General features: G+C 37.7%; 1 protein-coding gene across 2 annotated transcripts; it reads right to left on the minus strand.

Moving 5' to 3' along the window:
* On the minus strand, nucleotides 1-25,534 carry trpm6 (transient receptor potential cation channel, subfamily M, member 6). 2 transcript variants are annotated; one of them, XM_039659230.2, is made up of 40 exons: nucleotides 25,253-25,534; nucleotides 24,759-24,826; nucleotides 24,155-24,234; nucleotides 23,980-24,018; nucleotides 23,226-23,409; nucleotides 22,906-23,119; nucleotides 22,399-22,523; nucleotides 21,348-21,519; nucleotides 21,080-21,254; nucleotides 20,845-20,968; nucleotides 17,232-17,304; nucleotides 17,061-17,161; nucleotides 16,844-16,978; nucleotides 16,686-16,739; nucleotides 16,220-16,360; nucleotides 15,925-16,041; nucleotides 15,565-15,812; nucleotides 15,169-15,397; nucleotides 14,622-14,777; nucleotides 13,604-13,705; nucleotides 13,370-13,498; nucleotides 12,226-12,474; nucleotides 11,924-12,098; nucleotides 11,652-11,766; nucleotides 11,292-11,482; nucleotides 10,511-10,643; nucleotides 9,089-10,011; nucleotides 8,929-9,005; nucleotides 8,713-8,833; nucleotides 8,433-8,476; nucleotides 8,280-8,344; nucleotides 8,179-8,201; nucleotides 8,030-8,080; nucleotides 7,882-7,947; nucleotides 7,509-7,810; nucleotides 6,576-6,658; nucleotides 6,280-6,485; nucleotides 6,163-6,214; nucleotides 5,936-6,045; nucleotides 1-529 (listed from the first exon to the last, which is right to left on the minus strand). In XM_039659230.2, exons 2-40 carry the CDS (start codon nucleotides 24,759-24,761, stop codon nucleotides 462-464), a joined length of 5,655 nt encoding a protein of 1,884 aa, XP_039515164.2. In that variant the 5' UTR covers nucleotides 24,762-24,826; nucleotides 25,253-25,534; the 3' UTR covers nucleotides 1-461. The 2 variants fall into 2 exon arrangements, with proteins under 2 accessions (XP_039515164.2, XP_088986541.1); XM_089130415.1 differs by lacking the exons at nucleotides 16,220-16,360; nucleotides 16,686-16,739; nucleotides 16,844-16,978; ... (10 more) ...; nucleotides 24,759-24,826; nucleotides 25,253-25,534 and having other exon boundaries at nucleotides 4-529; nucleotides 15,565-15,727; nucleotides 15,925-16,182.
* Nucleotides 25,535-25,934: the final 400 nt, after the last annotated feature.

The following is a 25,934-nucleotide window of genomic DNA, read 5'->3' on the forward strand; positions in this document are numbered from 1 at the left end:
GCGTTCCCATCGCGTTTGACAACGCAGCTCTCGTTCCCTCTCAGGGAACCAGGGTTACATACGTAACCTGAGACGTTTTCCAAGACCATCAACGTATCAATGGTTGGAGCACTTAGACTATGCTAATAGCAAATGTGAGAGAGCTGTCATTTGCTCATTGTGATGTTGCATATTGTATTTATATTTTATTTCTCTTTCAACATAAAACATATTTTAAACAGTGTTTAACATTAATATAGGTATTTATATGACAAGAACATAGAAAAATGACAGATCAGATCTTTAACAGGTCCCTTATCAACTTTTGCCCCTGTTACTGTTTTTCATATATATATATATATATATTGGAGATTAGAGGAAACAGGATGTGAACATGACGAGCTCCACTGGAAACTGATCTGTGTCTCAGAGTCTTTGCATACCCTCTGTGGATTTGATAAAGTCTACTTCCAGGTTAGAGGTTAAACTGTGCTGCTCGCCTCATCAAAGGCAGGAACTGACTTCTTTTGGCTGCCGCAACTCTTCAAATCTGAAAAGCCAAATACAAAATACACAATTGCGATGCATATATACATAATTTATCACACTAAGATGCTTTTTTTTAAGATCCGAGATGAAATTTGTAGATTGTACATTAATAATTTGTTTTGATTTGATGCGGTTCTTGGAGAGGACGCAAGATGAATAAAAAACAAACCACCTTTGAAATATCAAACAAATGTGGCGGAGTGGTTTTCGTTTGTTTGTTTATTTTTTTTATCCCTGCACTTCTGAAGCAAAGTCTCCCTCTTGATACAAACAACAGGCATCTCATATGTCTTCCATGAGACAGTAATTAATATCTAATCAAAGTCAACACTCTCAACTTATTCAACTTATTCAACTTATTTATTTCACAATAATTCAGTACATTTTACTTCAACAAAAGCAGTTGTTGGGGCATGAATAGTATAGACAGAAGCAGTATAAATTATGCAGTACATCACACATTACAATTGCAACTACTACTATAGCACGCCATAGTTCAATGTAACTTTCCCAACAACTGATTAGGAAAACAAATATATGCTATTGTGAAAATGGATCCCCAAGAAGCAATAGCTTATAAATAGGGGTCCATCCCACCACCAACACCTCCCCACCCACCTAACATTGGTGACCAGAGCGGACCGACTTAGATGCCATTAGCAAATAAACTTTAAATTATGAGTATTTGGAATACAGTTACTTTCAAGAGATAAAAACAGACAGTCATTGTACCTTTGTTCTTCAAATTAGATTTATCCTCATACCAAAGGAGAGGGGTTCCCTCAATACCCTCAATTATACCTCTCCAGTAATTGTTGCTTTAATTTCTTTTTGAATATTGCTAAAGAGGCAGATTGTTTTAAATTAGGGTCGAGCTCATTCCATAATTGTGGGCCCCTGTAACATACACTAAACCTAGCCCTTGTTAGGTTCCTGCATTTCCCTTTCAAGAGCAGCTTATGTCTAGTGTTATGTTTGTGTGAAGATGTATATAATGGGATGAGCTCACATAATCCAGTATTTAACCTGTTGACAACATTGTACATTATGCATGCATTATGATAATAGTTACGTTCAGGAAGCTTTAGTAGGCCATATCTATGGAAGAGAGCGTTCGTATGTGAGTTGTATGTAGACCATGTAATAGCTCTAATGGCTTTCTTTTGTAGTATGAGGAGTTTCACAGTATAAGTAGGGCAAGTATTATTCCAAATAATATTACAATAAATCAAGTGAGGCTCAAACAAAGTCCTATATAAAGACAAGAGTACATCCAATGGGAGCATATGTCTTATTTTGAAGAACAAACCGACAATTTTAGATAGTTTTTTAACCAATTCATTAATATGTTCCTTGAAGTTTATGAATTGATCTATATGTAATCCAAGAAATTTGATTGCGTCCACTCTTTGAATAGCTCTACCATCTATAATTAAATTAATGTCACAATCGTTATACATCTGGATACCAGATCGAAAAACAATATAAAAAGTTTTACTAGTGTTCAGCGATAGTTTGTTACATTTAAACCAGATATCTATTTCTGTTAATCTGTCATTTAGGAGTTTTTCAAGATGATTTAAGTGTTTGTGGGACACAAACAGATTTGTATCATCAGCAAAGAGTATTTTATGAACGTCACTAGAACAATATACAAAATCATTAATGTAAACAAGGAACAATAGAGGCCCCAGTATAGATCCCTGAGGAACCCCAAATACTATATTTTCCAGTCCAGAGTCAACATCATTTAGACTAACATATTGCCGTCTTCCATAAACATAGTCCCTGAACCACTGGAGAGCCACACCCCTGACACCATAATGCGATAGTTTACCAAGTAAAATTTGAAAATCAATCGTGTCAAATGCTTTTGAGAGGTCGAGAAAAACCCCAATACCGGCTTCTTTTCTCTCAAAAGCATCATTTATTTTCTCTACGAGATCTAAAATGGCCATACTTGTACTTTTATTTTTCCTAAAGCCATATTGTGAAGATTCTAATATATTTTGTTTATTTAAGTAGTCTACAAGTCGTGTATAAACCACCCTTTCTAATACTTTAGACAATGTTGGCAGGATGGATATTGGTCTATAGTTTAGAATATCATTTTTGTCCCCAGATTTATACACTGGTATTATCTTTGCCACCTTAGCTTGTTTAGGAACTATGCCATACTGCAATGATAAATTAATTATGTGAGCCAATGGCTCAGCTATTTCATTTACTATGGCTTTAAGGATCTTACTACAGATTCCATCAACACCAGCTGTATACGAGCTTTTAATTTTATTAATAATGTTTGTAACTTCCAATTTACAGGTGGGTCTAAAGTAGCAAGAACTGGGATAATTATTCCTCAAGAATGTTTTATAATTGACATCCCCTGTAGGACCACATTGTTGAGACAGATTCTTTCCAACAGAGGAAAAATGTCTATTAAACAAGTCTGGTAATGTATCATTATTTAATTGGGTTGGCACATCACTGTCAGGGATTACTGAGGATTTATTACTGCGGCCAAGTATCTCATTCAACACCTTCCAAGATTTATTTTGATCCCCCGAGGCAGTTTTCAAACGATCAGCAAAATATCTCGCCTTACTGTTTCGTATTAAACTTGTTAGTTTATTCTTATACTGTGTATATAATATTCTATTATTGCTGTTCGGATTCTTCCTGTATTGTTTATAGAGTCTATCCTTCTTCTGAATAGACTTTAAAATTCCTTTGGTGATCCATGGATGAGTGTCCTTTTTATGTTTAATCACCCTTTCTGGAATAGTCACGCGGATAGCATCGGTTATTACATCAATTAATAAATTAAAAGCCAAATTGGGATCTATGGCATTGTATATTTCATCCCATCTTTTATTTTGGAGGTGTTGAATTAGATTTGCAAGTGATTTGTTATTAATAACCTTTACCTTCCGTTTGGTACATGGATCTGATACTCCTTTTATCCAATTTGTAAAGAACACAACAGGGTAATGATCCGAGATATCAGAAAGTATTACTCCCGATTTACAACCCATATTTTGTAAATTTGTTATAATATTATCTATTTTAGACCTACTGTTCTCTGTTACCCGTGTGTGTTTATCTATAGTCGGATAAAATGATGAGGAGTAAAGGGTATTTAAAAAATCAATTCCTCTATTATCATCATTTGAAATGTCGATATTAAAGTCACCCATGATAATACTGTTTTTATTCGTCTGATTTATACAGAAAAGGAGATTATCAAAATGGTATCTAAATGTATCATAGTCAGAATTTGGTGGTCTATATACTACTCCAATGATGATACATGCACCACTCTCCATTTTGACTTCTAGGAATAATGAATCACTGTGACCATCAGCCACTGTCAAATCATGACGTTCCTTCACTGAATAATGAGAATTCACATACAAGCACACCCCTCCTCCAATTTTACCCTGCCTATTAATATAATATAGTGAGTATCCATCTATTTTATAGATATCTAAAAAGGTTTGCTCACTCATCCAAGTTTCACTACAACCTATGATATCAAAGCTTTTCCCTGTACTAGCAAGAAGTGCAACAAGGTCATCATAATGCTTTTTAAGACTTCTAATATTTAGATGCATTAGAGAAAAGGAAAAGTCATTAATATGTTTCAACTCTCTGGGGTTGTAATAATCACAGCTTGTATTGGTAGAGGTACAAAGGTAATGTTCAAATTTCTCATATTCAGTACTACAATTTATGTCTTTCACTCCCATTGTTTTGTAATAAGATTATGTTTCCGGTTGTGAAAAATACATTCCATACACAAAACCCGGTCCATATTCTTTCATTTCCATTCCTTTAGTCACCCTGTGAATAAGAAAAAAAGCAAAACAAAACAAAAAACAAATAAAAAAAGAAAATTGGACATCCATAACAGTCATAATGTCCAGTTACCAACTCTCCATTTATGATGTGATGTGTATTGTATAATACCCACTGTGCCCCCAATCGCGCATGTTCATCAATGAGCATAAAGGGGGCAATATATCATAGTCACATTGATAAAGAAAACTACTTTACCAGTCAAGTGAGGGTAGAAAGGAAAGCTTCGGCCTCATTAGAGTCCTTAAATGACTTCTGCACATTGTTTACCTTGAAGAATAGAGTAGCTGGATAAGCCATCCTGAAGCGTATGTTCATCCTTATAAGCTCAGCACAGACCGTGTTAAACGCGCGTCTCGCAGCCCGAATATCAGGGGGTACATCTGGCACAATGCGTAGTGGCCGATCCTCGTGCTGTAGATTCCGAAGGCGTTTCACCGCTGCCATTATCTTCAAGACGTCTCTGGAATGTTGGAATTTGATGACCACAGCACGCGGGCGATCCTTTCCAGGTACTCCAAAGCCCCGATGGGCACGGTCAATGGATATAGTCTGGACTGGTAGCTGTAGGAGCTTGGGAATAAACTCCTCGAAAAATGCAAGCGGGTCACTCCCTTCAGTAGACTCCTTCAGATTCAACAGCCTGATGTTCTTCCGTCTTTGCCGGCATTCCAGTTCAGATACTTTTTCTTTCAGCCCCTTGTTCGCTTGCTCCAACGCGTGCAATCGCTCTTTTATCGGCGCGATGTCATCCTCCAGCTGAGAGATACGTATTTCGGCCTCGGCTTGGCGAATGACAAGTGTCGCTGTCGTAGCAGCGGCATCATCAATGCGCTTCATAATGTTGTCAACTTTAGTCTCAAGCTTTCCAAGCGACTCATTTACAGACCATAGAATGCGCTGAACCTCCTCTGCAACCACCACAGAAATACTCTTTAACAGAGCATCAGACATCAAGAGAGGAGTTCCTTCAGGGCTAGCATTAGCACTAGCTCCTACACCAGTAGCGTTGTTAACACTGAGATCTTCTAAAACATTGCGGTCTTTAGGCAATTGTTTTGGTGGTTTAGGCATTTTGCTAAGTACCTTTTCCAATACCTTGGAACTTTAGATTAAAGTGTAATCAGTAGTTAGATTAAGTTAAGTGGGTACGTTATAGTTTTGGATGGAGAGAGGTATCACCGTCTTATTCAATCGGCCATCTTGTCATCTCTCTAACGCACAAAGAACTATTAAATATGTAATCAAAGAGAACACTCCACATGCCACAAAGGAAACCACGCCCCTCTACTGCATGCCTTTGCTGTCATGGAAATGAAATAATTTCTGCCTCATTAGAATTTTTCGAAACCTTCAGGCTTAATTAGACGGCTTTTCCTGTTCATTTTGAAGTTTGCTCTTTTCAAACGAACTATTGAATCACTTCTTAAGTTGGAAACATGAAGGTAGGCCGTATTTGCGAGATCTGCCACAGCAGGAAGTAAAAAAATACAAAATAAAAGAGTCCTGAAAGTTCAACCCTCAACCTGTGACATGAGTGTTACCTCACCTGAGAGACCGAGCTTCTTACAGCAGGAGTTGCAGGTGTGCTTGAGAACAAAGCTCTGGATTGCAGCATCACCCAAATTGGCAGGTCCAAACGCCATCTCTCCAGAGGAGCTACAACGGGAGCAAACTTTACTTGGGAGCAGAGTAAACAAATGCAGTTGCACATTTCCAAAAACAAATTTCCCATTTTAGTACCTATACATTTAAACATTTATGATGCTTATTTACCTTTTATCATCTACTCTGATCAGTGAGGGGTCAGTGAGGTCCACTCCCACACCTTATAATAAAAATAAAGATTCAGTTCATCAACTTTCCAACACAATCAATTTTCCAAGCTCCTACCTTGTAGATCCAGCACTAGCATTTCCTTGTCGGTGTACTCGTATGTCCAGTGAGAGAACGCTAGAATTGCTTCCTCCAGACCAGAGGAGGGCGAGATCTCCTCTCCAGTATTATTGTTGTATTTCCTGAAATGTCCACTCATGTTCTTCTCGATGGTCAGCCACTGGCCGTCTGAGCGCCAGTGCAGCAAGGAGACATCCAGAAACCTGCACACATACATAGACTGTACATAGTCATATACATACACCAACTTCTTATCATCATAACAATGCAGATTCATAATTCATAATGCTGACCTAGGACTGTAGAGAACACTGCTGGGCTTAACTTGGTTGAACCGCTGCATGAGTTTTTGTGCTGCTCTCTGTTGTTGGATTTCCTACATGTTGGAGAGGAAGCATTAAAAAGAGAATGTGATTGAAGATTTTTTTATGCTCACCAAAGCTGGTGTGTATATAATAATACACAATAATATTATTGCAATTTAAAATAACTGTTTTCAATGGTAATATATGTTAAAAGGTAATTTCAATGGCAAAGCTGAATTCTCAGCAGCAATCATTAACTCCAGTATTCAGTGTCACGTGATACTTCAGAGTTGGTGCTCCGTTATTATCAATTATTAATATGGTTGTTATTACCAATGAAAAAAGTTTTTAACCATTTTTTAATATTTGGTGGAAACCGATACCTTTTTACATAGAAAATTCAATAGAACAGCATTGATTAGAAAGTATTCATTTCTTTTTATAAATATATATATTACTAAACGCAGACATTTGAATGGTAGTGTACTATGGTTTATTTTCACAAAAATATTAAGCTGTTTTCAACATTGATAATAATAAGAAATATTTCTTGAGCACCAAATCAGCACATTACAATGATTTCTGAAGGATAATGAGAGACTGAAGACTACAATAATGGCTGCTGAAAATTTACCTTTGCCATTACAGGAATTTTTATTTTAAATTGTAATATTTCTCAACTTTACTGTATTTTTCATCAAATAGATTCAGCCTAGGTTGCATAAAAGGCTTCTTTGAAAAACATAAAAAAAAATTAATTATTCCAAACAATACATACAGTATACTGTCTGTAGATAATAGGTGATAATCAATAGATCAATAAAATCATCTGATAATGAAAGTTGCGTAAATCTATCAATTGCAGAATTCACGGTTTATTGACATTATTGTTCATAAACTTTCAAAATATCAAAGATGTACCCGTAGACAGAGATGAAGTGAAGTGCTGATAGGGAAAACCTTCTGCCAGATGCGAACCACCTCTGGCCTAAAGGCTTTCATGACATACACTGAGCCCAGCTTCAACACATCACCCTCAGCCCAGGTACACACCACCTTGGTGGCCCTGCGCAGACCCCCATCCAGCACTTCCTGGTGGGCTAACGGTTGAAGAACAGCAGTACGCCCGTGCTGAAGCCAGGCGGAGATGCCAGAGGACTGATTACCAAGAGAAGATCCTGCTTCTGTCTCCTCCAGTGTATATATACAGACCTCAACACCACCTAAATTGAGCAGAGGACATTTATGAAAATAGCCAAATATGTTAAATAACAACCATGGTTTGATTATTTACCCAATAAGGACACAGGGGTGAATGGTATAGAGTGAGCCAGTCTCATTAGGTTGTTCCTCTCCATTGCTGAAAGAAAAAGAAAAAAGAAATCAACCATATAAAAAGATATCTATATATATTTGAGGTGATTATTATAGTTATTACTCACCTGAGTAATGCTGGCCTAAATCTTCTGTCAATTTAAATGTGGAGCTCCTTACTAACACCAGACAAAGAAAGAGCACAAAAAACAAAATTAAACCCATGCAATTTACTCACATCATAAACAGACTTACAATATAAAGTGTGTACAATTACCTTCTTGTGTCATACTGCTTACCCTACAAGAAGTAGAGAAATGTTAGAAATGTTTCCTATGATTACTTAAAATGCCTCATCAAATCAAAAACTGAACTTACGAAGGTCTTTGACTGATTGACCTGGCCCAACTGCTTAGAAGTGGCTGCCCTGGGTTCACAGTGTTCTGAAGAGAGGTCATAACACACAGACAAATTAAACGTCTCACAAACAGGAAAGAAATCAAACGACCAAATCGCTACAGGTGAACATACCAGCCATGATGGGGCCAGTTTTGTGGAATCCACTTGGTCAACATCTAGTAAATAAAATGAAAAATGATCCCATTGTGCGTTACTGTCATTTTATTTCCACCAGCAATTCCAGACATAAAAACTCATTTAGAAAAGTAAAGACTTGTTGTCTTTTTGTAACATACACCAGGGGCTTTGTGGAGTCAAAAAAAATAAATAATAATAATAATTAATAAATTAAATAATAATAATAAAATAAATGTTTATAATTACACAAGTACATTTATTTTAAAAAACATACTTAGCTGGGTTAGACTGACTGAGGTTCTGAATCTCCGGTCAAACAGCCCTTTTACTTTCCTCTTCCTTTTTCTGTGTGGGTCAAACTCATGCATGCATCCCCGCATTTCATCTAGTTTTAGCTAAGAGGAGACATAAGCACCACTTGACTATATAACCATCACTAGTGGACAACTTGCATGCAATGAAATTAAACAGACATAGCAGGATGGCTTACATTCTCAGGAGTTCCTGCTTTGGTCTTTATAGACTTTTTCCCAAATGACTTTTGTCTCCTAAAGATCTTAGACAATCCTACAGATTACAGATAGTGGTTATTAAACAGAAACTGAGGTTGTTATTTAGTATATTGTTATGATGACATGCATCCATTATACCTCTCTGGTCACGGCTGTGGTGGGGAGGCATCAGAAGCGTCCCCCTGCCGTGCTCCGATGTTGCTGTATCAGGCATGGCCATATTCTCCACACTAGCTGAGAGCGAGCGGCTCTGCTCCAGATCATAGGCCCATTTCCTGCCTGAAAGTCCATGAGGTCCTGTGAAGCGTTCATCATCATCAAGCCTGTAGAATGCCGGGTTTTTGATCCCAACTGCATGTTCTCCGTCACTCTGGGAGTCTGCGAGTAGGAACGTGTGGCTGGAGGCTCTGGATATGGCGCGCGAGTCGTCCTCATCATCCTTTTCCTCCATAGACTCCTCATGGCTGGGTTGAAGCTGTAAGTCCCTCATAAATGGCATGGTGGGAGAACTGGCACGTGAAGGTTCCCCAGATCCATACATTCCCTTGTCCCTCCATCCGCATAGGTGAGGTAAAGATTCCATTGATACACCTTCTCTTGAATCGCCATGCTGTAGGGGCCACCTAAAACTATAATCTTCTTCCTCAGGGTTAGCCAACATACATTTGCTCCTGACCTCAAAGGGTCCGAAACTCGTCCCTGGTGGCAACTCCAGGGAAGGACGCTGACGGCCAGGCCCCAAACCTCGGAGCAGGGAAGGTGGCATACTGCGGTAGTGCTTCGGGGACGGAAGTGCTTGGCTGGGCGCGACACTTCCACCAATGCGGAGACAGCAGCTATGGGACACTTGCTCATGGCGGCATGTAATTGGTTGACTCTGACCAAGACGGGCCACCTCTAGCTGCTGGTTGTCTGTGGCAGAGAGGAGGTTTAGAGTGTCCACTGCTAACGCAGACAAGTCCTGCAACTGCCCCAAGTGGCAATCCAAAGTGTGCAGATCATCTTGGATGATACTGACCTTCTCAGCAACCTCAACTAATATTCCAGTCATCTCTTCAGCCCTAGAAAGAAACACTGTAGTAAACAACCTATTCTACTATTTCATAAAGGTAAACAAAACCATCAGGTTCTATTTTTAGGAAATACAGTATCCGATCGCATACCACTTTTATGCCAACGTTCCTGTTCCAACATTAGTAAGCGTCTTGAAGATGTAAAAGGCTGGATGGCTAATAATTTTCTCCACTTAAATGAGAGCATCTCTATTTACTTGTTAGACATGATAGTTCTCAAAAAAGAGAACTCAATTTTGGTCTTTCATGTGGTCTTGTTTTATTGTGTTATGTTTGGTTTTATGATTGTATTGTGCTGCGCTTTAGGCTGCACTCGTTGCTGGAGGAATGTGCTTACTAAGAAAATAAACTCAAAGTCAAAATAATTTAAAATGGGAATTCAGATGAATAACTTCTTACACAAGGTTCAGTCAACTGATATATTACCTAAAACAAAACTGATGTAATTCCCTGCTGCATCCAAATGAGTTCTGGGAGATGTACTCACTTGTCAGCTGCAGAGCGAATCCGGTTGATTTCGCTGCTCTGTTGACTCTGCTTTTTGTCTCTGAAATATCCAGCGACACACTTCTCCTCAAACTCATGCAACTTCTTCAGATCATTGGGGGCCAGGAGTAATTCTGTAAAACATACAGTACCAGCAAAACACTTAATATCCTGTATAAAAAATGAGATTTTAAGAAAAAATTGTGTTCTATTTTTGTATTGGATGAATAACTAATTTACTACTTTGAGTCTCTGAATGTAAAGCCTCATTATTAACTAGATTATCTTGACTATTGAGCATAAGATTCTGTCTTTTTATTTCTTCAGCACATTTAAAAAAAATAATAATTTTGTATCTCTAAAATAATTTAATTGGATTGGATTGAATTGAGACTCAATTGAATTGTTCAGTTCATAATGCATCACAATAGGAATAGAATAAAAAATAATTTCAGAACAAAAATGTATACCCCTAATAGACAGAGCTGCTTCTCTGTCAAACTCAGTGAGGAATACTATGCATAAATCAATATAAATATTTTCATTTAATAATATATTTAATCTTCAATTTATGAATTTTTATTGGATACTTGATACTGCTGTTAAAAACATTAAAAACTTCAAACAACGTGTTTGTTCTATTGTAATACTGAACGTCTACATGTATTCTCCACATACCATCATCTTTTTTTGTATTGTCACAATCCTACCTCTGTCAATTTTGTAAGATATATCAGAGGGATATGATGGTTTATAAAAAATACCAATAAACACGCACTTACTCAGACCAGTTCTTCCCCGTTTGGATGCCTTGCTGTGCTTTTGCCACATGGAACTGAGACACAGAGTCATGTGACTGAGAAGGATGAGAGGGGGTGGCAGCCAGGGTTTCTCCTGATAGGTCATGATGTAACGATAGCGGTTATATTTCCACAGCTTACGGGATATGGAGCTCATGTCAAAGTAAACATTGCTGTGAAGTGAATAATGAGGCAAAGTAGGTTAAACCATTACAAAGCAACGAAGACAATCAGTGCAATGCTCTTCCAATCTGGATGCCATGCTGTATATTAATCCAACAACTCACGAGAAACAATTATTACACCAGGAAACAAATCAAAAGATGAAGATGAAATGCATACTTGAAGAAGGCAATGAGTACATTGACCATGATGATGTACTGAATAAAAAGGTAGACGGCCTGCAGGAAGGGGGTGAGGAAGGCTCCAGGGACACAGGTTTCAGGATTACTACAGGCTAGCAAAAACAAAAAGGATGATCACAAAACAATATGAAATAAAGATGTCTTACAAATAAAAATAATAGAATAAATCATCTAAAAGGTGTAAAGGGAGAACAATGTTCTGACATCAGGTTTATTCACTGTATGAAGACGTCATTTTGTTTTACTCACCATCAATTTCTCCAGCATAGACCTCCCCAAAGATCATCCAGTAGGGCTGGAAGACTACATCTCTGAGCAGACTCCAGGACGGATCCTCATCAGGGGACAGGATAGACTTCCTGGATGTGCCGAAACTGACCAGCACAATTGCCATAATGACTACGATATAGAACATGTTGCTCATCTGTGGGAGAAAGTAATATATCTATTATTGTGAAACACATCTCAAAGTCATAAAAGATCTTTTAATTCTGAGTTTAAGAAAAACATTACAGTAAATGTTGCTGTACTAATACATTTAAATTACACACCATTTTGGTGATCATAGTCAGGTAGGGTCCTGCATGCTGATTCAGAGCGAACAAGTCCAGAAGCCTGACAGACCAGAAGATGAAATCCAAAGAGTAGACAATATGACTAGCTAAGCGCGTTTCTTGATGCCACCGGAGGGAGACCCCAACCATGAACAGGAGGATGCCCATGAAGTCATTGATATTCCAGTACTCACTGAACCACACCTTCAACTTCTTAGTGAACTTCCTGGGCTCCAATACCCACACCTAGAAAACACACAGTACCCATTATCATAACTCTCAACATGATATACTTAATATGTCAATCGGTGTCTTTCAGCTGGTTTGTTCTAAAGGGTCGTGCACAGCAGAGAAAAAAAAACTGCTAAATGGAAGTAATATAATGTAAAACCATATAAAAGTTCAAACTCTTCCCATATCTGTCATTGACATCCAATATTCTGCATGAAATCAAACAGTGCTGTATTGTGGCACAAATCCATCTGTCACTTGGTAAAAGCTAGCCGAATTAGACAGACTCAAATGAACAGGTTAACTTACATGCTACATTGATCAGGAAGTAAAAACAATATACGGCATAGTCAAATTTAAATACAGGTGCACTAACAATAAGGAAATGGGAATGGATTGTTTATGATGATTACTGTGAATTATTAGCGGTTAAGCACGACAACTCTAAAATGAAATATTTGTCATGCTAATAATTTAGCATATTGTTGGGCCTATGCACCTCACAGTAATATTAAGGACGTTTGTTGGAGCAGATACCCCTTGTGGATAGACTGACAGACAGATACAGTAGATAGATAGATCGGCATTTGTTATTCAAAGTCTAAAGAGTATAAACAATCTTTCAAACATATAATCTATGTCAGAACTTTGTTAATAATTCCCACCAATGAATAGATAACAGAGGACGGGGGAGTCGGACAGTGGTATTCTCAGGGTCATCTTGAAAACTCCCTAATCAGAAAGAGATAGCACCTTTCAGAAGACCTTTGGAATCCAGCTTGGTTAAGATAAGACATTTCGAAGAAACATTTTATTCTATAATTGCCATGAACAGCTGCAAAGGGCACTGAGCCAACCATTCACAGACAAAGGGAGACATTGATGATGTCATACTGTACAGGTCTTTCACCTCTCTAGCTTTCTCCGCTGCCATGGTCAGGATGTAAGATATGACCAAGCACTCCTGAATGTTGGGGTTTTCCTCCAGCCTTACCAGCACAGTATAAGAGAACATCATGAGGAAACCCAAGAATGCCATCTGTGTGGACAAATCAGATTTTTAGAGGTGGAAGGTTGAAAAGGGTGACAAATGGAGCGAGAGGCCGTAATGAAAAAAATGGGGAAAGCTCTAGAGGAAACCTACAGTGTGAAACCAGAATTTGACCACCGGAGCAGTATAGAAGTCATACACCTTTCTGGTCCATGGACAAAGACATCTGCTCCCTCTCTCCTCATCACCCTGAATCTAGAGAAAGACCCCTGTCAATTTAAATTAAACACTGTGCCATAAGAAGTCAAAGACTGAGTAGCATGTTAATAGGTTGTTAGCAGTATTGGGAAGCGACTAACTAAGAGTTTTGTGGTCAAAACTTAGTAAGAGTAGTGAAGTCAGTGAGAGAAGTGAGGTCATACCATGACTAGTTTACCTGTTTTCAAAAAATGTCTTGGAAAATCTTTGGCAAACAGTCTCGACAAGTCGAACCAAGAACGACGTGCCAAGTGAGCTGAACTGTATGAAGTTCAGCGAACTGTATGAACAGTGTTCGTGGTTCAACTTGTCGAGACTATTTTCTCCTGTCTGTATACGCGAAGTGAACTGTCTTTATAAAGCATCTTCTTATTAAACGGTCTGTACACTTACAAAGTTCTCAATGCTTCATTTTGCATGCAGGGACCCTCATTATGTTACTGTGTTAGTGTGGGGATATTTTGAGCCTTGTTAGTGGTATTAACTAGCAATTTCTTTTTACTTATTAAATGCCCGCATATACTAGCGTTATACGCTAAACAGTTTTAGAGATAAAATACTTTACATTCGATTATCATAAAAACAAATCTCAGAGAACGGTTGACGAGGAACCAATGTTTTATTAGACCAAAGGTTCATTTTGCGCCGGAGTTCTCCCTTAACTAGGTTAGTTAGGGTGACAGATTTAAAACTAAGTAGTTTTTCTTCAAAAAAAAAGGTTTGTTGTAGTTTATACAGCATTACTAGTGTAGTTTGATTTACAAATGGATAGTCTCATTACTTAATAAAACAGAGAAAAAAACACAAAAGAGTGGTAAGTTTGAATCAGTCCAACAAACTGAATGGGCTCCCCAGCTGCAAAAACATAACTGGTGTGGTGTATTGTTACAGTGAGTTTGTCTAAATGACTTACTGCATTTGCTGCCCCTTGTTGTTCTGATGCCCCAGGGCTTCCTGGGTCCCACCCAAACTGCAAGGCTTCCTGGGGCTGAGGAACATGGGACATCTCTGCCTGACTCTTAAACTCTAGCATCTGAATGGCCACAGGCATCAGAATACTGGCAATAATCTGGACATGAAAGGATGTGGTTTTGGACAACAGCCGTTAGAAAACAGTTCTGGGTCACTGTGCTGTAAAATGATAAATGTCAAAAGAACGAGAATAAAAATGAATCTGTAGGCACACGTCTGCCAGCTTAAGTAAATTGTGTGCAATGTTGCAACCCTAAAATAAACCTGCATTTTCCATGTAAGCACCACAGTTCAACTTATCTAGAGTACGTCTGCACGTGTAATTATTGAGAAAATTTTAACCCTTTAAACGCTACCAAATCCAACAGATATTCATCCTTTCGGCAGCGTAGTTGAAAAAAAAATATGTAACTGAGCTATACAAGGTAATCCATGTTATTGAAGTATGTCAAACTTTTCAAACACAATGATCAAGCAATCCAACACACCTTGAACCAGGAGTTCTTTCTCATGTTGAGACGGCCCATCCACAAGTCTGTGAGGAGCATCTGAGTGCAGTTGTGAGCCACAAAGGTCCTAAGTCTTGAAGAGACGGCCATTTGAAGAACGGTGAAGTTACTCCAGTCCTTCATCTCCCAGGTCAGCAGCTTCATCGCCATGCGCTCGTTCTCTCTGAAAGCCTGATCCAGGAGATCCACAGCCAGCTCTCCAAACTCTCTAAAAAAAAATCAGTACTACAATCACATTGCATTATTTTGTGCATAGACACAACATTTTTAAACAGTTCGAGATACAGTTTTTTCTAATCCAATGTTATCTCCATTAAACACCATTTAGCACATGGAGTTTGTAATTAGCTTTGCAATGAGGAAAAAAAAACTGACAGAGACTTCTTCTTCAGCTCCTCGGCCATGCTGTCACTCATATTGCTCTCCTTGGCTTCCACTGCCATAGCGCGGTAGAGCTTGCAGGCCACAACCGCCCTGGCCATAGCCTGCTCTCCATGCTGCCACAGGAACAGCGCCATCTCTTGCCGATGCTTGAGCACTGCCCACACAAACAGGTCGTTAAAAGTGCATACAAACTCGGGGCTCTGGGCTGACTTCAGGTCCTGAGGTTCTACCGCACCCTCCTGTAAAGAACACAATTCTGGGTGTTTTTAATAAATAGAATGATTGTGAAAGTATTCGCAATTGCATGACTCATTGCTGCGTCTATGAACAGAAGGAAAAGGCGCAAAGGACCTGGTGTCTGAATGGCTGAGCGGTTCTTTGGAAATGGGAGCGAGATTGGGACGTCTCTGGAGTTTGAGCTGCTTTCCTGGCCTTGCTGAAGGGGCTGGATGTCTCCTTTCCACCTTCCTATCCCCGATCAACATAGCTCATTAAATTTAAGTAAGATAATGTCTAAAGGAAATGGCCAAAAGGTTCATGGCCAAAAGATTTCAAAACACACAAATGCATGGTTATTGGCTAAAATTATTCTACAAATGAATCGTCAGAGATCGAAAACACTATGTCAGACAGAGAGGAGGCAGACCTTTGCTTGGCTATGGAAGCGACTGTACATGACTCGGAAGCTCTTGCGTGTATATGTGCTTCGATAAGCTCCGCCAATCAAGTATTCAATCACCATTCCGATGTCAATTAAAGATATCTTATAAACAGCAGGCAGACGAGTCTACAAAAACAAAGAAAATGCGTAAGGAAAGGTCAAGGGCCCCTTGGAGTATTGACAAATTAAGAAAAAAAAAAATTGAGTGTTACATTTTGAGACTGACCTATAATAATAACATGCATTTATTATGCTATTAATATATGTAAATACTTTATAATGTTAAATTTGCAAAGCCATTTAAATAATAATTATTAACGTAATTTATTGCCGTGATGGCAAAGCTCAGTAAAGTTATTTTAATATTGTATTTTTGTTGACCAATTGACAACCCTTGACCTATGAAATTCACAATGCAGAACAGATTTTAAAGGGTTTCCTCTACACAAACCTGTTTGGCATCCTCAATGATGTGTCGAAGGAAATGATCTGATGAGCCTTTATGCTGGAAAATACAAATATATTAATCGTAAGAACAAGGACGATCAGAGATGCTTGCTTATTTCAGAGACAAAAGATTAATGTAAGTGGTATGAGAATGAGAATCACTATGTTGTAGAGCTGTTCCAGATGAGAGATGGTCAAGAAGCGTTTCATGGTCATGCCGTTTTCAATTAGTAGCTTCACAAAACTAACACGATCCATTATCAGGGCATTCAACATGGTCTGCTCCAGAGATCCCACCTACAAAATCCAGTGCTGGGTTATACACATCTGTCCTAACTCATAAAAGCCTAGCTGTGAAATCATAACTTCTTTACTGCACCTGCCACTGTTGTCCATACACCAGAATGTGGTCCTTTGCGATATCAGCCCTGTCCCAGGCCAAAGTGATATTCAGCTGCTCCTCAGGGGAAGCTCTGGTACCTGTATTTTCATATTTGGGTGAATTACCACATTAATCTTAACTTTAAATAATTTGATATTTATTACATACCTCTTAGTGACGTAGACAGGATTGCAACATCTGCCTCTTGTAGGTCCTCAGATTCTGAGTCAAAAATGGTGATCTAACATGAAAAAATGTTGAAGTTTGACCTCATTAAAAAAAAAGAGTCCATAAGTTGCACATAAAAAAAATGAATTTTAATCAACACAGATGGCCAGCATTAAAACAGATTTGCAAACTAGTGCCACTACCGTTGTGTCGTGTTCAATATAGCCAGCAGTTATTTATTTTGTTTGGTATTAGTCTGAAACCACCAGCATCCCATGCCAATATATAAATGCATGTAACTCTATAAGACACCCAGAGGAGATGTTCTTCTCTTAACATGCCTTTGGCATTTGGTCTTCACAAGAGTGATTCATACCCAATCAAAGAATCTGTACGCCTGGGGACCAAATTAATCCCTTCTACTCGATTAATATGGAAATACGTTTCATGCGCCATCATTCCAATTATTCTGTTCTCTCTCAATTTAGACGCTCGGATATGTGGGATGGGTGTGGTAAACTACAACATTCCGTTTGATGGAGGCTTAGCATCAGAGCTTTCGGCGTAGTGACAGAGACCGATACACAGCAGGCATCTTATCACACAAAACAACCAGTGTTTACCGCCAAGTAGGAGGAGAGAGGAAGAAGAAGACGGAAGAAGAGGAAACAGCCAAATAAATGCAGAAGGGGATTGGAATATGTTGCACTAGGTTCACAGCTTAGAGGAAAATAACTTTGCTGAAGTTCTCAAGAATGTTAATAACATTTCCTGAACTGACGAGTACAATCTACAACAATCTATGATCGGTATCTCCTGAGAGCGATGTTACCAAGACAGCGGATACCACTATTTGAAATCACTGAATTGAATTTTTGTTTTAGCAGCTTATTTAAAAAAAAATAAAATAAATGTTTCTTTAATGGGTCGGAACATTTTGACTAAAGAAAATTGGTGAACATTTACAGACAATCAATTATATTAAGTAAAGAGTGATCAGGATTTAGATTTGAAGCTTAGTACATGTCTTGGCAGCAAAAATAAAACAAGATAAAATAGTCAAATGATTAGTTTTAGTTTATATTTTATTAAGAAAGCGGGAAGAGGTCGACCGCTTCATCGGATTTGCCGATTACAGTTGATTGGTGGAACTATCGTTATCGGCAAAAATCCGCACCGATAGTTATTTCCTGGTTTCGTCCGTTGCTGGGGCGGCTGAGAAGTGCGCGCTGTCATTCACTGAGAAGGGTCTTCTGGCATCATGCAGTACAAGAGCGGCCTCTAGACGTGTCATAAAAACTATTTCGACACGTGACACTGCGCGCGCTGTGTGGAGAGTGGAGATCGCCGACATCTGATGCGCGTGCTGAAGCACGGACAGCGAAAAGGTATGTACATTTTGGACATTTTGTCATATCATTATAAACTGATGAATTTGTTGACTAAATGCTGCATTAGCAGAGAAAGAACCGCACAACAGTATGTTTGTTTGCCTTCGAGAGTGGCTGAGAGGACGCACATAGTAGTAGCTGCTAGTACCTCAAGCGGTTAAAACACTGACACATACACACCTAAGTCCGACCCGAATGTTTAATGTCACAAATTGTAACCATCTATTTGCATTAGTTTATATACAGCTGGTCACTTTGATGCATTCATTATGCAGCGACGTTGCATATAAGCTAGAGACGTGTGATAGCAAACTGATATGTTCATACAGCCGACAAAAACAAACGAATCAGAGAAGCATTCGATTTCGGTTCTTTTTTCACCATCATTTTAATACATATTTATTTTTATTAAATATTAAGTTCTATAAAATACAGGGCTCCAGACTGTGACCAAACAGTCGCATTTTGCGACCAAAATTTGAGAGTGTGCGACTGAATTTTACATCCAGTCGCACATGTGCGACCGGTAAATTTGCCACACGTTAAACGCATGGTAAGCGTGGAAGGGACGCGTCAATGAATCCGTGACAAGAATAGCGCGATTAAACTTCTGTGGGAAGTGAGACGGAGACAAATATCACAACCTGATGTGCGTCTGAGCATTAAGCGATCTATCGACACGTTACCTAGCAGCGAATACAAACAAAATGGAAAATGGAACTAAAATACGGAACTCATATTATATAGGCTATGCTTCACGGACCGTTGGCGTTTTTATTAGGTTGGACCAATAATAGACAGAGCAGCGCATAGTGGAGCCCCCAGAACCACCGACAGTAATAAAGCCCCGAACTTGCCAGTCGCTGGTTAACACATGAATTAACATTAACTAAGGTTAATAACTGCTGTTCATTGTTTGTTAATTAACATACTACATTTTTAAATTAAGGTTATTATTTGTTAACCATAGTTAAAACTCTATGAACTAACATGAATGATCATGGTGAAATTGTATTGCTCAAATATTAATGCTGTAAACATTTATATTGCATAATGCACATAGTTCATGTAAACTAGCTAATAAATCATTGTTAACAAGTTGGACTTGCAACATGTTATAGCTAAAGAAACACATATTTGACATATTCAGCACTGTTTTACTTGGAGTGTTATGTTTGTTTTGTTTTTATCCAGTATCAATTTTAAAAACTATCGGTTGATTAATCGGTTATCGGCAAGTACAGCCCAACCTAGCTATCGTTATCGGTAAAATCCAATATCGGTCGACCTAGCTATGAAGGAAACTCAAAAGCAAGGTTATTTTCATAAACAAAAATTAATACTAAAACTATTGGTCAAAGTTTTTTTCGTAAACTGAAACAAAATAAAATTTCAACATAACTAAAAAACTAAATGAAACTAACAAAAGTTACTGAAAAACTAACTAAAATAAAATAATAATTTGCGAAAAAGTAAATAATTGTTTGTTTTTTTTTATTAATAAGCCCTTATCCTGTATAGGATAGTATAGAACACATGAATTCGATGAGTATAGACCATTTCACAAGATGTAAACAACACTGGTCCAGAAGCACTTCCTGTTTCAGGTTTTTAACACTACTTAAAAGCTGGGATAAAATACAACCAACAGAACATTAAAACTGAATTAAAAAGTTAAACAAACATCTTTAAGATGTTTTCTTTACATGTGAAATAAAGAAAACAGTTACAAACTGAAACAGGAAGTGCTTCTGGACCAGTGTTGTTTACATCTTGTGAAATGGTCTATATGAGTATATGACATTAAAAGATACAAAAGACAGAAAGCATAAATGGATCAATATAAGAATGATATTGAAAGGAATCAATCAAAGAAACAACTATAAAAGAATAATAATAACCATAATGATCACAATAATCATACGCGATTTGTTTTACTTATACACCGTCCACATGTTTAAGCATGTAAGTATGAATTAATAATTTTTACTTGTATACTTTTAACTCGCATTTGTTTGGCTCTTTCTTCTATCTCAAACAATAATTTTATTTTAAATAAAAAAATGTAAAATTACGTTTAAATTAAAAGGTTTGTACAAGAGTTATCTGTAAACTGAAAACATTAAACTTTTCTGAAATGAAATGTCTTTAACTCTAACATTAACTTTAATAATCACAATCAAGTATTCCAGAGAGATCTAAAATAAGGCCACTGAACTTACAAGCTCTCTATGTTCCATGCATTCCATAAGTATGTTAAGGAGTTCAATGGACTCTGCTCTCTCCACATCAAACATATCCTGAATCCTCAGCAGGACATCCTCTTTAATATCGGAATCCAACTTTCTGTGACAAATATATGTGCAAGAGCCAAGAGCCACAGAAACAATGGTCAAAATATTCCATGTAACAGCACTTAAGTATTATTAAATTAATACACATTTATATCAGACACACCTGTCTACAGCTGTTTGTTTGTGTATTAAAGCCAGCAGGTCTGCAGCTCTGCCAGTTCCCTCAAACACCAGCACAGGAACAGGAGAACTTCTGTGCACATACTCCAGCACCACAGAGAGGACGGTAGGACCCCCCTCTACTACAACACACACTAAAGGCACATGCTGAGGCAGCCCTTAAAATGAGCACACACACAAACATTACACATGCACATATCATTTAACTTAACAAATTAACAAAACAGTTGACATAGACTGAAAGATCTTACTTGGGTGGATCTTCTGAAAGTGTACATGCCTTTCCAGTCTCTTCCTCAGGTCGTTTTGACAACCTGATTTACCCATAGAACCATCATCAACTAACAGGAAGTGCGAATGCATGCCATTCAGACTGGCACGTTTACTCAGGGGATTACCCAGAGCCTGGTAGTGCCTCAGAACCTGATATAGGACCATAAACCGCCAACATCAGTATAGCAGACCCAGAACAAAATACAATAACAAAATAACAACAATTACAATGCTAAGTGCTAATTTCTTTGCATTGCCAACACAAGGGGTCCAAAAATCTGAGGCTACTAGTGAAAATTATTTTCTATTTAAAAGTTTTATAAAAATCAGTATCACAATTTGAGTGAAAACTTAATCATCAAGAATTCAAGATCATTAAGAATTTCATCAAGAATTTCAAGAATCGTCAAGAATTTAATCATTAATATTTCAGAATATCTGGTTCGTCCCTTTTTTGCACTAATGACAGCAGCACTTGAGCTGCATGAATTTCATAAGTTTGTGTAAAAACTGAAAATCATGGTCTCCAGTAGTATTTAAGAATGATCTAAAGAGATCTAACATCTGAAACGTTTCTACAAAGAGTCTCATGATCAATGTCAAAAATTTACTTATTTTATCAGTGACCCAGAAATAACGTTTTCAACTAAAAAGTGTTTTGGCCGTTCATTTATACTACGGCCTGAAAACACAAACTTTTGAAAAAGGGTTTCCACGAGCACGTTTTTGAAAACGATATCATTATCATCTCTGTGTAAACTACAAAAACATGAATTTGAGAAAACGGTGACGTCATGCGTGTGTTGTGGATCAGTGTGAATGGGGATCGTTTTGACAATGTTGTTTCAGTAAGTGAAAACTTTTCAAAAAAGCAGGGGAAAAAAATCATTTTTTTTGTTCATCGTTGTCGAGTGAACGTACCCTCAATCTGATTTTAAATTCCAATGACCTCAGATCCCACTGTGCAATTTAATTCAATAATATAATGTAGAAAAATAATTGAAAAAAAATAAATAAAATAAAACTCACATCACGGCCAATAAGGTCACTGTTATTCTCAATAATCCCCCAGGGTGTGATCCCTACAACATTCCTCTTCCTGTGGTCATGTGACCCATACAGTTTTACAGCATCACCAACATACTTAGACACACCTGGATGCAAGGAGAAATAATGTCCAGTTGTTATTGTTATTGTTAATTAAAACTATTAAAAATTGTTTTCAGTAATTCAAATAAAAAAAATTGATTGAAAGCTAAAAATGTTGCTTTGTCAACTAACTGAAATAAACTAATAAAAACTAATAAAATAAAACTGTAAATATTAAAATAAAATCAAAGTAAATAATAATCAAAATTAAAAAAGTAAATAATACTAAGATAACACTGATAAGGTCATAATGAATTACAGGTATGCATAAACTCTCTCCGACATGTACTTCAACGCATAACTACTTCACTAGAATTAAGTGTGATAGAAAACACAAGATGTTTAAAGTGCATTCCAGATATACCACTAGCACCCACAAACACAAACCCGTATTGATCCCATCAGTCAGTATCCAAGCTCCAGTGCTCTCTGCAGCTGTGATGAGCCCGGCGCTGAAGGCCTGGCACACCCGTGGAGACAGAGGGAAGTTTTCAGCCCCTCCGTGCACGGATATCACCAGCTTGGGCATCTCCATGTGCCATTCTCTCAGCATCAGCTGCACCAGGAGCTCTGGTGGAGTGTCACAGGAAAGACGCACATACTGTAGAGAAAAGAGCACTTTATGTACTATGCGTGATCCTATATTATATATGCACTGGTTAATAGGCATCTAGTCGATACGTTTTTTTGCCCTTGTATGCACTAACCTTGGCACGACATGTGCGCTTTGTGCTGCCCTGGAAGTCCAGTGATCCAAAAGCATCGGTGGGGCTGATGCTGGTGTGTCGTAGCACTGACCATTCCTCATCGGTAGGGTCTGCCCCCGGGTAATGTTCCAGCAAGCCAGAGTATGGTCCCACATGCTCCGCGATCAGCCTCCCACAACAACATCTGAGGACAGAGATGACATGAGTGAGATGAAGAGACCACTTTGAGACTGTTGAAACTTCATATTTTCATGATTTCCCACAGCTTTTGACCAGTGAATTACTATGACTTTTTCCAGTCATGATTACTGGGTGAGGAACTGAAAGATTATTTCATAGAGATCGTACTCACGAAGAGCAATATCTTTACAATGAAATATTTTATGGCTGAGCGTGACTATACAAAAAATATGTATACTGTAGCCACAAATTAACAATTCGTTCCCACAACTTACTAATGCGTCGGCATTAGTTCCGTCGTTTTAAGTAAATTGTGCGCACAATATAATGTTTTGTACCCTTGATTTATTAACGTGGCCACGTTGTAATAATCTTTAGTTAAATCTTGACCATGGGTGACTATAAAAAATTTCATTGACAAAAAGATTTCCCTGATTTTATTATGATTTCTTACAAATCATTAAAATTTCTGTGAGCTGTGACTGTGAGCTTTAACATAAAAATAAGGAAAATGAGAAAAATGGAAATAAATAGAGAATGTATGTATACTGATGATCAAAATAAATAATAATACCTTACTAAGCTTTGGCACACTTGACACACTGGATAACACCTGCAAAACAGTAGAAATTGCTATTCATAAGGGTCCTTTAAGAGGAAATGAATAACCTAAATTACACTTGATTAACTAAAATTATCATCACTAAAAGATAATATGCAGACATGACAACCAAGATTATTAAGCACACCTGTGATGATCACGTGAGGCTGGCAGAAATTTGACACATTCTCTCTTGTAAAAAGTGGCCTGGATCCAAGTAAGTCTAGACTGAAAGGAAAAGAAGTTGTAGTGTTTGTCATATTATAGGCCACTATTACAACTACATTAGTTGTTATTGTTGACTACAACTATTATAATTTTTTATCCATTAAAATAAATGAGATATAAAATATTAGATAAATATGGGGAATGTAAGTTGGAAGTATAAAATTCTTAAAACTAAAACAATACATTAAATTAATAAAAATGACAAAAACAACTAAATTACTTAAGACATAAAACTAAAATTAAAACGGTTAAATATTAGTAAAATATCACTGATATGTGTGTGTGTTCCTGGTAAACCTTATTTGGTGGGGACATTGGTTCCCATGAGGAAACCATGATGTGTTTTTGAAAATGTAGCCTAATTATGCAGGTTTTCTGTGGGGGGTTGTGTTTGGGGTAGGGGAATGGTTAAGGGGTGTAATATACAGTTTATAAAATATAAAAATCATTATGTCTATTAAGTCCCCATTAAACATGGAAACATTTGTGCGTGTGTCTGTGTGTTAGTGTGTGATGCAACATACCATTTCCCCTCAAATCTCTTTTACAATAGTCAGTCAGTCATGAATACTTTCAGCATTGCAGATCTTTGCTAGAAAAAAAAACAAAAAAACAATGCTTTTAGCGTGCGGTGGAAAATCACGTACACATCCTTTTCCGGGAATTATTGAGTGAAATTATGAGACTCAAATGAGAAACAAAATTAAGAACTTAAAATACCGCCATCTGGCCGAAGAAATGAGAACGAATAAAGGGTGGAGAAAACAGTGACCGAAACAAAACATACAGTACTTACACTAACTGTACAAATGCATTCGTGCATTTGAACGAAAAGAGGTCGCAAACTCTTGTAACTATACGCATGCATAACAACAATCCTGTGCGGAATGGGAGATGAGATAACTGAAACACAAGTTTTAACATGCCTTAGAGAAAATCCCTGTAGGATATAAGTTTTCGTTTAATCCAAAAAGGCAATTACCCGAGATAACATACTGCAGCTTAGCGCTTTATTTACCTGTGTAATAGTCTTGTTTTCCCAGTCATGCTTTCCATAAATTCAGCGTACTCTTATTCCTGCATTAAACGGGCATAATTGAAGAGGTGCGATGATCTAGGAAGTGGGTGGGCTTTACCAAGTGCTGTAAAGTGTCGAGTGTGGACATGCAACTGGAACTTGTGTTTCGTTCTGGGAAGCTCGTGCTTATCCAAGAGAGACCGATTGTAGTTGTTGCATAACATCACAAATGTAACTTCATTCTTGACTTTCCTCCAGTAAAAGTTTCGAAATGTTTTTCAAATGCTTATTGATTTTTTTTTCTCGCGTAAAGTGTCATTTCGCACTGGTTTCAAGAGCATTGGAGCAAAAAGGGAAAATGAGTTCGTCAATGACTAACTAAATGCGCACAGGCTGTTAAGTGTAGTTAAGGAGGAGCGCAAATAATGGAAAGACCGGCGTCATTCCAGACTGTCACGAGATGGCATATTTACAAACAAACAATGTTTAGTTCTAAAAATGTTAAATGTTTTGCAAATAAGTATCTAACATAGTTGCAAGTAGCAGTCATTGGGATTATATGCACATAAACACGCGATTATTCATATATAATTCTATTTTTAATAGTTAATAGTACAGTTTAAAACCAAATCCGTGCCATTTAGGTATGTAAATTGTTTCCCACTGTTATAGCGCCCTCTTC

Source organism: Pimephales promelas, chromosome 4 (assembly GCF_988280905.1).
Source record: "Pimephales promelas chromosome 4, fPimPro1.hap1.1, whole genome shotgun sequence".
NCBI lineage: Eukaryota > Metazoa > Chordata > Actinopteri > Cypriniformes > Leuciscidae > Pimephales > Pimephales promelas.

Bases quoted from the DNA above. Each gene is read 5' to 3' on its own strand.
- trpm6 (XM_039659230.2), bottom strand. The intron at 23,410-23,979 runs GTATTATTATTT...CTCTGTCCTCAG, and splicing joins GTGTGCCAAAGCTTAGTAAG to ATGTTGTTGTGGGAGGCTGA. The intron at 23,120-23,225 runs GTTAGTGCATAC...TTTTCTCTACAG, and splicing joins AGCGCACATGTCGTGCCAAG to TATGTGCGTCTTTCCTGTGA.